Genomic DNA, 15490 nt, shown 5'->3' with positions numbered 1-15490 from the left:
CCACATCTTTTCATATCATTAAAGACTATAGTGGGGTATTACAGTTACCTTGATGTTGGGAAGCTTGAAATCCGTCAAATGTTAAGAAAATGTCAAAAGAATTCACAGTTTAGTGTTCACAGTCTTTTCAGAAACTGTTTCTCTGGTCCATGACTAATGGATGACTTTGTAACAAGATCACTTTAATATCTGAGAAGCTTAGAAGGAATCTTAGCTTAGAAGAACCTAGCTTACAGTAACTTCTCTTATACTCTATGATAACAATGTACTGTAATTGAGTTCTTATGTGGAGCACAGGATAATGGTTTTCTATGATATGTAAAAGTCATCTCAGACAGCAGGGCTACTCTGGGCACTCACCTTTCCTTGTATCTCTCTGGTTCAGGCTTCTTCTCAAGATGCTGTTTGTTTTCCTTTAGGAAGACTTCATCTTCTCCACTCTCATCAAGATGCACAGGGGAGAATGTCCCCGAGCTAGTGCCAGGCCTCTCTGAAGAAGCTTTCAAGGATTCATCCCAAACATCCTCAGTTAAACTACTTGAATTACACAAACCAGCTGATGAGATGAAATGGAGTGGCACTTTGGAAAACTCTTTGTTTTCAGGAGAGGCTGTTCTTTGCAGTGATGTCTCAAAATCTACAGGATGCTGGCTCTCTTTCTTATCTCCTCCTGTCCACAATATCTCCACTCCTTGAAATTCCACGTGTTTGACCCGGCCTCGGCGTCCCATGGAGCCGCTTCGATCACATCCCCCTGGGTGCTCTCTCCCAAGAGCAGACCTCTGCTCTTTCAAGAAACCAACACTGCCTGCAGAGTGGTAGGTCACTGCTGACCTCCCCAGGGAGGCCACAGGACAAGCTGGCTCCTGCACACAGAGGGCCCCTTTCCTCCCATTATTCATTATCTGGGAAAGCTCTGCCTGAGTGTCTCCAGTTAACAGTGCAGTCAGATCCTTCTGGATGCTCAAATAAAAACTTTCCTCTGTCGTTACTTCAGCTGAAGGAGGTATTTCTGGTGATTTTTTTTGGCCAGCAGGGAGCAGTTTGTTGGTTCTCTGTGTTTTATGACTGGCAGTGTCCAGCTCTTTTTCTACCTGCTGAACTGAAAAACTAGAAACAGCATCTTGGTCCAGTACCTTTGTAGCCTGTAATGTTCCAGAAATGATTCTGGCTTCGGTGGCTTTCAGGGCTGAAATCAAAGAGTCAATGGGCTGTAAACTTTGTCCCTTGAGGTGACTTTGAGAGGGGGCCTCTCTGACATCTTTTGGTCCTTCTGTAATACTGTCGAGCCCAGAGTGGCAGCCAGTAAGAGGCTGGACACCCTGCTGCTCTTGTGGGTGGCATGGCAGAGTCTCACCATCAAACTCCAGAGAAGGCCCTAGGCCTTCTCCACCTTCCTCCATGGTCCCATATTCTGGAAATTCATTTGTGACATTTGGTGGGAGTAAAGTGCTTCCTCCATGATCACCTGTGAAGAGAACACAGGGGACACATGATTTGTTGCAGAAAGACAGGCCCCAGGAGGTCACAATGCATATTCATGTAGATCAGACACTCAATAATACTTATTAATTTGATTATTTCATTATATCTGTCCTTCCACCATCCTGTAACACATACTTCTCATGACACTGCAGTGGTCCCGTCTACTTAGCTTACGTGAGTATAACCACAGAACTTCCAGCATAGAAGGCAATCTAATGACACCTGCCATATTTAACTTTGTTTCTTATGTGCCATACATGATAATTCACTAACTCAGTTGCTTCATACGCAAAAAGGAATTAAAACGAGGATATGTACCACCTTCCAAATACCATTCATAAAACAGCAACTAAAATACTTCTATTGGGCATAACACTAAAGAGCCCTAAGTTCCAGTCAACAGTATCTGTGCCGTGCCATCTCTGAAACAGAGCCTCTGCAAAACACTTATGATCTATTTAAACTCAGTCAGTATTTTTTCTGCCAGAAGTCTCAGCTTCATTGTTGGGTTTCCATGTGTGGGGCGAGGGATGCTTTTAAACCATCCCAGAAAAATAAGAATGAAGCTAACATGGAATAAGAAACTTACTGTGTTGAGAAAGATTTCCAGGATCCCAACTACATAAAATTCATTTTTCTCATTTTATTCATTTATTTTTCTCAATTGATAAAAGTTTACATATATATACATATGTATGTTCACATATATAAAGTTTATATATGGTATACAACATGATGTTTAATATATGTATACATTTGTAGAATAGCTAACTCAAGCTGATTAATAACATATCAGTATTTTATCCTAAATTTTTTGCGTGTAATGAAAACATTTAAAATCTACTTACTCTTGTAGCAATTTTCAAGTACATAATACATTGTTGTTAACTACAGTCACCACTTTCTACAACAGACTCCTGAATTTATTTCTCCTATCTATGTGTAGTTTGGATCCTTTGACCAACACCTCCCCAATCCCACCACCCCCCAGTCCCTGGTAACCACTATTCAAATTTCTATTTCCAAGACTTCAACATTTCAGGTTCTACATATTAGTGAGACCTGCATAATATTTTAATGGCCTCTTAGGAAGAACCCTAATATATGAAGAAAACAGTATTTAATTAGTATATATTCACTACATTCAATCAAATTTATAACAATTCCTTGTTAAAATGATAGTCAGTGAGAACTGAAAATGGGGACATTCTGATCAACCAAAAATTTAAGTTGGGGTTTTACAGATGACAGTTGTAGTCCTATCAGCCTCAGTATCCAGTCTTCCTCTGAACTTAATTTTGGTTACTTTGTGTGATGAAAACCCTCATCTATGCTGGAAATACAGTGTACTCACTTTTGATTTATGAAAGAGAACATTAGTTGTTACCATATTTATTTATTCATTCATTCATTCATTTTTATTTTTTGAGACAGACTGTTGCTCTGTCACCAGGCTGAAATGCAGTGGCAAGATCTCAGCTCACGGCAACCTCCACCTCCAGGGTTCAAGCGATTCTTCTGCCTCAGCCTCCTGAGTAGCTGGAACTATAGGCACATATTACCACACCCAGCTAATTTTTGTATTTTTAGTAGAGATGGGGTTTTACCATGTTGGCCAATATGGTCTTGATCTCTTGACCTCATCATCTGCCCAACTTGGCCTCCCAAAGTGCCGGGATTACAGATGTGAGCCACTGCGCCTGGCCGTTGTTACCATTTTTAAACCACTGCAGAGCTATAACCTTCCTATTTAGTGGACTATTTGATACATGTCTGACTATATACACTGAATATACACACTGAAATGGCTTAAAAGACTTGATTCCACCTGTAATCCCAGCTACTTGGGAGACTGAGGCATGAGAATTGTTTGAACCCAGAAGGTGGAGGTTGCATGAACTGAGATTGTGCCACTGTACTTCACAGATTGTGCCTGGGTGACAGAGCGAGACTCCGTCTAGAAAAAAAAAAAAGACTTGATTTCCAAGGCATGCACTAAATGAGGTAACTTAGAAACATCAGTTAACACAGTTTCCCCCAGTGTGTTAAACAGCAATACATCTGAGAGTGTATGTTGTTTTATATTCCCTTTTGTAAAATAATTTGAAATATGTATGCTTCTTTTTTTTTTTTTAGAGACAGGATTTTACTCTCTCACCCAGACTGGAGTGCAATAGTGAGATCATAGCTCACCGCAGCCTCAAACTCCTCAGCTCAAGTGATCCTCCCACTCCAGCCTCTTGGGTAGCTGGGACCACCAGTACGCACCATCCTGTCCAGCCAATGTTTTTATTTTTTGTAGAGATAAGGTCTCACTATCTTGCACAGGCTAGTTTCAAACTCCTGACCTCAAATGATCCTCCTGCCTTGGCCTTGGGATTACAGGCATGAGCCACCATGCCTGGCCTGAAATATATTTTTAAAATTAAATTTGAATCAAGTGTTGATGCAATCTAAGAAGCAATTCTCTATGATAGTATTTATAATACCTTCCACAGCTAAAAACAACAAAGACCCTTCTTCCTAGGGTGGAATGTTAGCATTTTATTTTTTTCAGTAAAGAATGCAATAGGTCTTTTCATTTTTCCACCTTTTAAGATTCAGTCATTTTTAGTATATTCACAAAATTGTACAACTATCACCACTATCTAATTCCAGAACATTTTTATCACTCCCCATTTCAACTTTTCTCGGCTCCTGGTAACCATCAATATGTTTTTTCTCTCTCTGGAATTGTCTATTCTGGACACTTCATATAAATGCAATCATACGATACATGGCATTTTGAGTTTGACTTCTTTCATTTAGCACAAGGTTGTCAGGGTGTATTCATGTCATATCACGTATCAGAACTTCTTTCCTTTTATTTTATTGCTTTATATATATAAAGAGAGACAAGGCCTCTCTATGGTTCCCAGGCTGGTCTCAAACACCTGGTCTCAAGCAAACCTCCCTCTTCAGCCTCACAAGTAGCTGGACTACAGGTACGTGCCACAGAGCCTGGCTGAGAACGTCATTCCTTATTATTGCCAAATATTTCATCATATGGGAACAGTTGTTTTTGGCCATTCATCAGTTGATGAGATATAAGAGTTGTTTCCACTTGTTGGCTGCTATGAATAAAAAAAATGTGTGTACAAGTTTCAGGATCTAACTATATTTTTTCTTTTATTTCTTTTTTCTTCTTTGAGACAGAGTCTCACTCTGTCACCCAGGCTGGAGTACAGTGGCACGATCATGGCTAACTGCAGTCTTGACCTCCTGGGCTCAAGCCATTCTCCCACCTCAGCCTCAGTGAGATACCACTTCTGGGGTGTCGGTAACAATAAATAGGAATTTATTTATTATTATAGGGACTACAGTCATGCACCACCTTGCCCAGCTAATTTTCATTTTTATTGCAGAGATGGTGTTCCACCATGTTGCCTAGTTGGTCTCAAACTCCTGGGTTCAAAGGATACATCTGCCTTGGCCTCCTGAAGTGCTGACATTACAGACCTGAACCTTTGCATCTGATCTAAATACATTTTTGATTCTCTTCTGTATATACCTTGGACTAAAATTTCTGATCGTATAGTAAATCTATGTCTAATATTTTAGGAAGCTGCTGAACAGTTTTCCAAAGCAACTGCACTATTTTACATTCCTGCAAGTAATGTCTAAGGCTCTATTCCTATTTATTGTTACCAACACCCCAGAAGTGGTATCTCACTGTGATTTTCATTTGCATTTCCCCAGTGATGACTTATGTTGGGCACCTTGTCATGTGTTTTTTGGACATTTGTGAATCTTTTTTACAGACATGCCCAGTTGGTGGCTGAATTATTTGTCTTTTTACTACTGAGTTGTAAGAGTTTTTCACATATTCTGGACCTAACCTCTTTATTAGATATATACCTTGCAAATGTTTCCTCCCATTCTGTGAGTTGTCATTTTTCACTTAATTGATAGTGTCTTTTGAAGCACAAAAGTTTTTGATTTTGCTGAAATCCAAATTACCTATTTTTCCTTTGCTCTCTTGTCCTTTTTGTATCATATGCAGCAAATCACTGTCTAAACCAAGGTCCCAAAGATTACGTTTACGTTGTCTTCTAAGAGTTTTACAGTATTAGCTATTAAATTGAGCCCTCTCATCTACTTTGAATTAATTTTTGTATATGATGTGAAGTAGAAATCCAACTTCATTATTTTGTATGTGGATATCCAGTTGTCCCAGCACTATCTGTTCAAAAGACTATTCTTTCTCCATAGAAAAGCTTTGATGCCCATGTCAAAAATCAATCATATACACATATTAACATATACGTACAGGTTTATTTCTAGACTCTCAACTCCATTCAGCTAGATGCCTTTTTTTTAAGACAGGCTCTCACTCTGTTACCCAGGCTGGAGAACAGTGGTGCAATCATGGCTCACTGCAGTTCCAACCTCCTGGACTCAAGCGATCCTCCCACCTCAGCCTTCCGAGTAGCTGGGGCTATAGGCATGCACCACCATGCCTGAACAAGTTTTCATTTTTTTAAGAGACAGGTCTCACTATGTTGCCCAGGCTGGTCTTGAACTGTTAGGTCCAAGTGATCCCACCCACCTCAGCCCTCCGAAGTGTTAGGATTACAGACATGAGCCATCACACCTGGCTAGATGCCTATCTTTATGCCAGAATAACACTGTCTTCACTGCAGCTTCACTACTGTAGCTTTGCAGTAAGTGAAATCTGGAAGTTTGAGTCTCCTCCAACTCTTTTCTTCCTTCCATGTTGTTTTGATCACTCTGAGCCCCTTGAATTTCCCATGACTTTTAGAATCAACTCATCAGCTGTGATTTTGATAGGGGCTGCAATGAATCTATACAGTATTGGCTTCTTAAGAGTATTACTATTACATCTTTTAATCCATGACCATGAGCTACTTTTTTCATGTATTTAATCTTCTTTAATTTCTTTCAACATTGTTTTTTATCATTTTTTTTTTGGATGTAGTCCCACTCTGTCACCCAGGCTGGAGTGCAGTGGTGCAATCTCAGCTCACTGCAATCGCTGCCTCCTGGGTTCAAGCAATTCCCGGAGTAGCTGGTACTACAGGCATGTGCCAACATGCCCAGCTAATTTTTTGTATTTTTAGTAGAGATGGGTTTCACTATGTTAGCCAGGATGGTCTCGATCTCCTGATCTCGTGATCTGCCCACCCCAGCCTCCTTAAGTGCTGGAATTACAGGGGTGAGCTACTGCCCCTGGCCGCGATTTTTTATAATTTTAAATGAACACATTTTCAATTATTCCCCTAAGATTCTATTTCTTTTGATACTGCTTTTTAAATGTCTTTGGATCATTTATGAGCAGTGTATAGAAATACAATTTGTTGCTGTAGATGAATCTTATATCCTACAACCTGGCTTAACTTGGAGCATAAAATAACATACTTGTAGACTGCTCAGGATTCTACATACCAGATCATGTCATCTATGACTAAATTCTTCCTTTATGATCCAAATCAATCTTTCCTAATCAAGTGTCTCTCAACTCCCTTTCACATGTGATACTATCGCCTCTAAACTGAAGAAGGGGGCACCCATGAATACCCTGAAAAGATTTATTCTAATTCTAATACACACTGGAAAAAAGCTTAAACATACATATATTTTGAATGAGTAGACATACACATGTCCTTTTGCCTTTGTTCAACTCCTTTTCTCTACCTGACATTCTTTTTCTTGAACTGTTAGGCCCAAGTGATCCCACCAGCCTCAGCGGGTGAAATGAAATAATCCCATTTCAACATAAATCAGATTATTTTCACATTTCAAGACCTATACCAAATCCCCTTGGTGAGCCTTCCCTTGCTCACCAACTCTTGAAAAAAGTCCTCTCCTCTGTATAAATAAATGTCAAAAAGACTTTTGCTATATGGTATATATAGTGTAAATATACAAAATAAATGAACATAATGTTACTCACACCTTAAAGCTTCCAAAAGCAAGAATTTTTAACCCGTCATGAAGTGTTTTAAGAAAACTGATCATAGTGAGCACTGAAGCTATATTTATAAACAGCACCAAAGCATAATCCAGTAAAATCCATTCAATGAAGAGAAGTTAAACTTAGTCAGTTGGGAGTCCACTTTGCTTTAAGTTTCAATTGCCCTCTGAAAAACAAACAAACAAACAAACACTAGTCCCAAGAGAAGTAACCAAGAGATATCAAGAAAAGAGGCCTCAGAAAATTAATTACTTCACCCCATTTTTAATAGTTTTCATTGAAATGTCCCTCAGACGGGGACAGCAAATGCAACAATTGTGGGCAAGTGCTTGTGATGTCTGATATAACAACTTGGCAACTGGTCAAAGCAAATGAGGTCAGATAAGAGGGAGAAAGGGTGAGTCAAAGCCCTTCATGTCAGATTGCTTGCTTTACTATCAAATATTTCAGTAGGTTCTCCCGGTCTATGTTAACTGTTCTAACTAAAAACAAGCATAGACCAGGGAAAACGAATGTTCTGAGAGGCGAAATAACCTGACTAAGGTTAGTAAAATGATACAACGAAGTACTGTATCAGAACTGTAAGTTAGAACTAGATTTCTAATTTCTAGTCTTCTCTCAAAAGTGAAAGCCTGGGAGAAACTCAGAGACACTGAACTGTGAGAGACCATCATTCATCATTGCTTTTTCTCTTTTTTGAGATAGGGTCTCACTGTGTCACCCAGCTAGAGTGCAGTGGTGCAATCATAGCTCACTGCAGCCTCAATCTCTTCCCATGCTCAAGTGATCCTCCAGCCTCAGCCTCTGGAGTAACTGGACCACAGTTATATACCACCATATTCAGCTAATTAAAAAAAAATTTTTTTTTGTAAAGATGGGGTTTCCCTATGTTGCCCAGAGTAGTCTCGAACTCATGGGCTCAAGTGATACTCCTTGGCCTCCCAAAGTGCTGGGATTACAGGAGTGAACTACTGTATCCAGTCAAGACCATCATTTCTAAGAGCAGTAATGTTAACAAATATAATAAAGAATAAAATCAGAAGTGTTCCAGTTGTAGCTTCTGGGTAGAAATAGCCTTAATAATAATAGCCTCATGTCCCTAAGGATTCAGCACAATAAAAATATTTCTTTTCAAATAAGGCACCCTCTGTCACACACCATAAGCAGTTTATTTTTGCTGTCTGCATTACTTATCACAACTTGACTGTGATAAGTATCAGTCCTGACCTTTTATTTAGAATGTCTGATTCATTCCTTATGTTTAAAAATTGGGAGTATGTGCAAATATGATTTTTTTTTAAAAAAAGACCAAATTGTTCTAAGATTTTTTTTTTTTTTTTTTTTTTGAGACAGAATTTCGCTCTTGTTACCCATACTAGAGTGCAATGGCGCAATCTCGGCTCACGGCAACCTCCGCCTCCTGGGTTCAGGCAATTCTCCTGCCTCAGCCTCCCGAGTAGCTAGGATTACAGGCAGCACCACCATGCCCAGCTAATTTTTTGTATTTTTAGTAAAGATGGGGTTTCACCATGTTGACCAGGATGGTCTCAATCTCTTGACCTCGTGATCTACCCGCCTTGGCCTCCCAAAGTGCTGGGATTACAGGCGTGAGCCACTGCGCCCGGCCGATTTTTAAAGTTTCTCTCTTTTAAAATAGTGCCATAGATACTTCCTATTAAATGCCCATTGTTTCCAAAATTCATTAACGCATTCAGCAAATATTGACTACCTGCTATGTACTAAACATAGGGGATTCAAAACTGAGTATTTCCAGAGTATGAGAAGTCTGTTTGGCATGTTAGAAAGATCGCCTTTGTAGAATGTGAAGCATGTGTAGCAGAGAGAGTACGAGCACAGACTCAGGAAAAACCACACAGGCTTCTGGCAATAGTGCAGGTGAAAGACAGTGAATAATAGAGCCAGAACAAAGGCAGAATAGACAGGAACGAAGATGCAAGGGGTGCCGCATCTCCCACGACTCTACTTCCACTAGCACCCGTGACCATCATCTCATCTCCTCTGCCCCAGCCCCTTCTAGTTTCAATATGCTTCCACCAAAGCCATTCCTGGGCCTCTTCCAACTGCTGTGAGCTCTTACACCGAACTTGTTAACACTTTCCCTTTCAGTCTACATCTATTACTAATGTAAGAATCCAACTGAAAACATTTCCCCTTCAGAGAGCCTTCCTGAATTAGTCCTGCCTGAATTTGGTCTTGTACATGTGACAAAGGGACTTAGGGACTTGCTAAATATAAAAAAAGAACTTTAACACTTACCTAAATATAAACCACACACTAGTAGAATGTGAATTAATAAAGAGTTCTGTGTGTATTTTTCTCCTTAAAGAAATGAAAATGTAGTGTAGAATGTGGAGGAGGGAAGAAGAGTTTTCACACTCATGAGAAATATGTGTACTTTTTGGAGGTATCTATTTATACTACATTAGAAGTCATACTTTTCTATCAGGAACTTTATCTGCTGCTTTGTGTATCTGTTCAGATTCATGTTTCCTGTTGTTTAGTAAAGATGCTTTTCCTGCAATGACATATAAACCCAATGATTTTTTTAAAGACTTTTTTTTCTTTTGATGTAATATATTGAGAAAGAAATGAGATACATTTGAATGTTAACAGGATCAATTTGAGGAATGCTTTGGGTTATATATCAAATAGTGATCTGTTTCTGGAACACAGGGACAGAACTGTAATAAAATGAAATGAATAGGAAGAAATTTCTTCAAATTGTGAGAAAATAAGCCTGCTCCATAAGATTGGCTACAGAAAAGCCATGGCCTATCTAAGAATTATCCTGTTTGAGGAGCAATAAATGAAACAGATTTTCTTCCACTCTGGCTAGCAAACTTCTTAAAAGACAATAGTTCAAGAAAAACGAAATACAAGAACTATTTGCCACATCTATAGGCTCGGGCACTGTAAGCTGAAATTTGAAGCAAATAAAACAGTTTTTCACTAGGGATTCTCAGCAATAGGACATAGGTTTCCCCAGACTATATGACAGGCACATTTATGCCTACGTTCTTCAGGAAAGCCCTAATTCTGGATTCTACACACATATATTTTCTAGAACCTGGGACCAGTCATGACATTTTTAGAAAAAAGTTGTGTTTTGTCTTGTATTGTTTTGTTGTTACAAAAATATAAACTCTAAAAGGCAAGAACTTTGTTCGCTTTCTTTACAACTATATCCCCAGAGCCTATAACAAAATTACCTAGCAAAACGGATATTTTTGTTGAATCAATCAATTAAGAATGCGTATTTGTATCCTATGTGTAACTGGTATCCTATTGGATACCAATTAATAGAAGTTGAAAGATTGTGGAGTTGCTAGATTGTGAACTCCGTGATGACAGAGGCCAAGTTGATCTTGTTTATTGCTTTTTTCTCTAGTGCTTGACATATTCCTGGTGCACAAGAAATGTCGGCCGAGTAAATGAGAGAATGAGCTGCTCTAATTTGTGGCTCAGGCCTGTAATCCCAACCCTTTGAGAGCTTGAGGCAAGATGATTGCATGAGCTCAGGAGTGTAAGACCATCCTGAGCAAATAGGGAGACCCCATCTCTACAAAAAAATTTTTAAAAAACGTAGCCAGGCATGCTGGTGTGTGCCTGTGGTCCTAGCCACTTGAAAGGCTGAGGTGAGAGGATTGCTTGAGCCTGGGAGGTTGAGGGTGCAGTGAACTGTGATTGAGCCACTGCCTTCCAGCCTAGACAACACAGCAAGATCCTGTCTCAACAAACAAACAAACAAAAAACTTTAAGACAGGAGAAAAAAAGCAGCCTCCTTAAACCCAAGTAAAATACTTCATGTCAGTGTCACCCAAGTCTTACCCACTGCTTCTAAGTCCAGGTTTGAATAAGATTCAGGAAACAGTAGGGTACTTCCTGATATTAGAGCAGCTCATTCTCTCATTTACTCGGCTGACATTTCTTGTGCACCAGGAATATGTCAAGCACTAGAGAAAAAAGCAATAAACAAGACCAACTTGGCCTCTGTCATCACGGAGTTCACAATCTAGCAACTCCATCTATATATACTGTCTGCCCACAAACCAAGTTCAAGCAGTGGTAAATTTCAGTGGAGATAATCTCAGTCTGTTCTAGAATTCAACATGATCCTACATGAGCTATTACCACTAAGTATAAATTTCTCAATGGATTTCTCTCTAACCCTATGTTTCCAATTTGGTAGCCATATCCACATAAGGCTATTTACATTTACATTTAATTAAAATTTAATAAAATTGAAAATGTAGTTCCTTAATGATACATGCAAGGGGTGCCACATCTCCCATGACATTCTTCTTCAACCAGCATCCATGCCCATCATCTCCTCACCTCCTCTGCCCCAGCCCCCTCTACATCTGTATAGTGGAGTATATATATCTGTATATATCTATATTTATCTATATAAAATATGGAGAGAACATTTCCATCATCACAGAAAGCACTAATTGAAACTGCTGCCCTAGAACCTTTCTACTCAGTGTGGCCCTGAAAAAGCAGCATAGATATCACCAAGGAGGCTTGTTAGAAAGTCAGACTCTCAGGCACCACCTCAGACATTCCCAATCAGAATCCTGTTGGTTTCTAACAAAAATCCCAGAGGATTGATATACACGTTACAGGATGAGAAACACTGCTCCAGAAAACTACAACAACATCTACAAGTCATTCTGACTACATTTAATGTCTACTTTTTTATTTTAAAAGAAATGACAACTACTTGCCTCCTAACTCAAAGGTCTAACTGTTCAATCAAATAGACATCAATTAAGTAAGTTCCAAGAAAACAGTCTCATTCCTGCAAACAGAAACACTTGATCATTCTGGTCTGGGTTTGCCCTCTAATTAGCAAGTACCCTGGAACCCTTTCCAAGAGAGGAAGAGAACTGCCTCTATTGTAACACGACCCCTTCTTGATTTTATAGCTCATAGTAAATTTCTCTCACAATCGATGGCCCATGACTCTCTACTTACACAAAAAGATCATAAAATAACTGCAAATGCAAACTTAACCATTAGTCAAAACCTATACATTACTATTTGTACACAGCCTTAAGAAAATTACATTGGAGCGTAAAGAAATGGGCTCAGAGAAAGGTAAAGTCCAATTTTTAAATCCCAGAATATTTTTCCGAGGTTTTAATTGTCGTATCTTTGGACACATTGCTTGTAAAATAGAAATGTATGGGAAAATTCAGTCTGATAAGGTACTATGGAGAGTGCACTAAGGGTCTTATGATTTATTTCCCATGAGTATAGTTCATCGGATTTTCAATCCTTTATAAATTACAGCTAACCTAGCCACTACAAATCTGTTTTCCCTCCTTTCTACTTTGGATGTTCATAAATGCAATAACATATTTGGTGTTCTCTGTTCCCTAATAAGTATCTATTAGTAAACACCTTAAAACTTACATTAATATTATCAGTTAGTATGACAAGAAAACTATAAATCAGTAAGTTATTCTAACACTTGAACATTTACAGAAGCAAGCTTAAAAACACAAGATAAATGCTTAATTTACAAAACAAATATAAAGAGCAAGCCTTGCAGAGTTAAAAAAAAAACCTCAAATGCATTTCATCTATAAGTAACTACAATCCTGTTTTGTTTTGTTTTTTGAGAGGGAGTCTCACTGTTGTCAGGCTGGAGTGTAGTGGCACAATCTCGGCTCACTACAACCTCCACCTCCCTGGTTCAAGGGGTTCTCCTGCCTCAGCCTCCCGAGTACCTGGGACTACAGGTGCACCACCATACCTTGCTAATTTTTGTATTTTTAGTAGAGACAAGGTTTCACCATGTTGGCCAGGATGGTCTTGATCTCTTGACCTTGTGATCTGCCCTCCTCAGCCTCCCAAAGTGCTGGGATTACAGGCATGAGCCATTGTGCCTGGTCCAACTATAATCCTTAACTGTAATAATGATCAATGTTTTTTGGTTTAATAATCAGTAAATTTCATGAACAACACAGTGATACATGACTCAAATTTGCAATGCAGTAGTAAAACTTGTATTAAAATAAAACAAGAGGATAATCTAACCCATCTTATCCAGCAATAGAAAATAAATTTGGTATGATAAAAATAACTGAAAAATGAATATGAGTCATGAGAATTTACTAAATGAGTAAGCTAAATACATGATATTGTGAGACACTCTCCTCACTCTAGGAAAAGTCACATTTTGGAGAAAGCCACAGTATGTAGTCCAGGATGCTGGCTATTGTCTGGTTACTGATAATGCTAAAAGCACAAATATTTAAGTTGTTTATGTGTTGGAAAAAAATAAAAAACAGGAAAAGGCCTGCCAACCACTACACAAGCTTTTAATATGTGCATACAAACAGAAAATATTCCATTAATTGGACACTCTTTCTCCAAGTGATTGATAGTTACAGTTGTGCTTACGGCAAACTGAATTTCACATAATAATGATTCAGAACCCAGTTTTTCTTATTCAGCTCGAATCCCTAGAGAAATGATACTAGTTTACTATTCAGTCAATTTCAGAGGAAGCTCTGTGAGCTAAGGAGTGGCACGACATACAGCATACTAAAGGGATGATGAGTGAGACAAGAACAGCCCATTAATTTTAAACCGAAGTCTCTCCAACTGTGCAGAGTACTGTTACTTGTTACGGAGAAGAAACACCAAGCTGTAAGAACTGAATTTGAGCTCAACTTTAAAATCGCTGTTACTCAAAGTTGGTTTCCTTTTTTCAACCACTGGGATTCTCCACTTTTGTCTGCCTCTCTTTGTCACAACTTTTGGTTTTTATATCCACTCTTATGCTTCTCCTTTCAGGCCTTTACTTTCTAATCAGAGATGCCCCTCCGATTTTACCCATTCTGTCCATTTTCTACTCTCCTTTCTGTTAGGGAATCCATACTTTTAAAATCCAATTGCAAAATTTCTCTGTCTTTACTGATTCTTTGGTTTTTATTTTATTTTTAAAGGCAAAAAAAAAAAAAAAAGTTTAAACTAAACGTTTAAATAACCCCACAGTCTTGTTCACAACAAGCTTTCCTCTGCTAAAATTAACACGGATATGGTAAGATTAATATAAATTGTTTCTTATATATGCAGAAAATATTTTGATATTTAAGAATTTGATGTTTGAAAAAACTATACAATTGTTCAAAAGAATAATTATGAATGCCAAACAACTGGACTTCTTAGCAGTGATGATCAACTACAGCTGTGGACTTCTTTAAACTGCTGTCTATGAAGACAGATGTTAGATGCACCGGTAAACAAACAACCTCAGTCAGCCGCCAGTGTGTAGCAAACTCAGCTGATCCACATTTGCACCCAGTAGTTTTCATGCTCAATAGGAGACCCACAGTTTCACAAAGGATTCAGACTATAATCTGACAGAAACAATTATCCCAAGTATATCTAAAAATGCAAATTTTACAGAGAGTTGGAAGTCAGTTTCCATGGTGAGAGAGAAATAAATCTTGAATTACTATAAAAGCGACACTTTTAACAAACAGGAAGAACACATCCCTGTGCATAAACTGAGATAGCTGTTACAAACTTCCAGTAGAGATTCTATCTCTGCCTCAACTACCGTGTTTCTAGAACATTTTGGTGCAATCTTTGAGCTAACCTTGTTCCCTTCAAGGCTATTCAGATACTAAGCTGTACTTCAGGCACACAGATGGAAAGCAATTTGAGCTCTTTAAGAGAAACTCCTCCCCTATTCCCATCCAGCACTACATTATGTCTTTCTAAAACTGGAGGGGTAGCCTGTTTTCTCTCTTTCTGTCTATATAATATATCACAATCAGGGAGAAGACATAGGGTGACAGAACTGTGTGTTCCCAGAAAAGCTGGCGGAAAAAAAAAAAAGAAAGGAAGATTACAGGTAAGAATAATATTCTGCTTTCTATATAAAAATAAAAATTTTGAAAAACTCAATGTCACATGCTGAAATCAACATTCCACGTTAAAGCCAGGTGAGGTGCTGGGCAAAGGCATTCAGAGGGCAGGTGGCATCTCTCT

The 15490-nt window shown here is 38.6% G+C and overlaps 1 protein-coding gene and 1 long non-coding RNA gene across 11 annotated transcripts in view; one reads left to right on the top strand and one right to left on the bottom strand.

Annotated features, from left to right (window-relative positions):
- PSD3 (pleckstrin and Sec7 domain containing 3) overlaps positions 1-15490 on the bottom strand; it is a 553221-nt gene that overhangs the window by 342133 nt on the left and 195598 nt on the right. For 8 of the 10 annotated variants that reach the window (XM_017963724.4, XM_078347353.1, XM_054243785.2 and 5 more), the window contains one exon: positions 361-1468. In XM_017963724.4, coding sequence (XP_017819213.3) covers positions 361-1468 — 1108 coding nt within the window. Of the gene's footprint in view, positions 1-360; positions 1469-7440; positions 7626-15490 lie in introns of all 10 variants that reach the window. The other 2 variants (XM_035270118.3, XM_078347356.1) reach the window with 1 other exon arrangement.
- LOC103787474 (uncharacterized) overlaps positions 15245-15490 on the top strand; it is a 90762-nt gene continuing 90516 nt past the window's right edge. The window contains exon 1 of the long non-coding RNA XR_008475903.2: positions 15245-15353. This is a non-coding gene — a long non-coding RNA (uncharacterized LOC103787474). The remainder of the gene's footprint in view (positions 15354-15490) is intronic.

The sequence above is a fragment of the Callithrix jacchus genome, chromosome 13, assembly GCF_049354715.1.
Source record: "Callithrix jacchus isolate 240 chromosome 13, calJac240_pri, whole genome shotgun sequence".
Taxonomy (NCBI): Eukaryota; Metazoa; Chordata; class Mammalia; order Primates; family Cebidae; genus Callithrix; species Callithrix jacchus.
The sequence above is the reverse complement of the archived record's forward strand: the minus strand, read 5'-3'. Positions and strand labels throughout refer to the sequence as shown.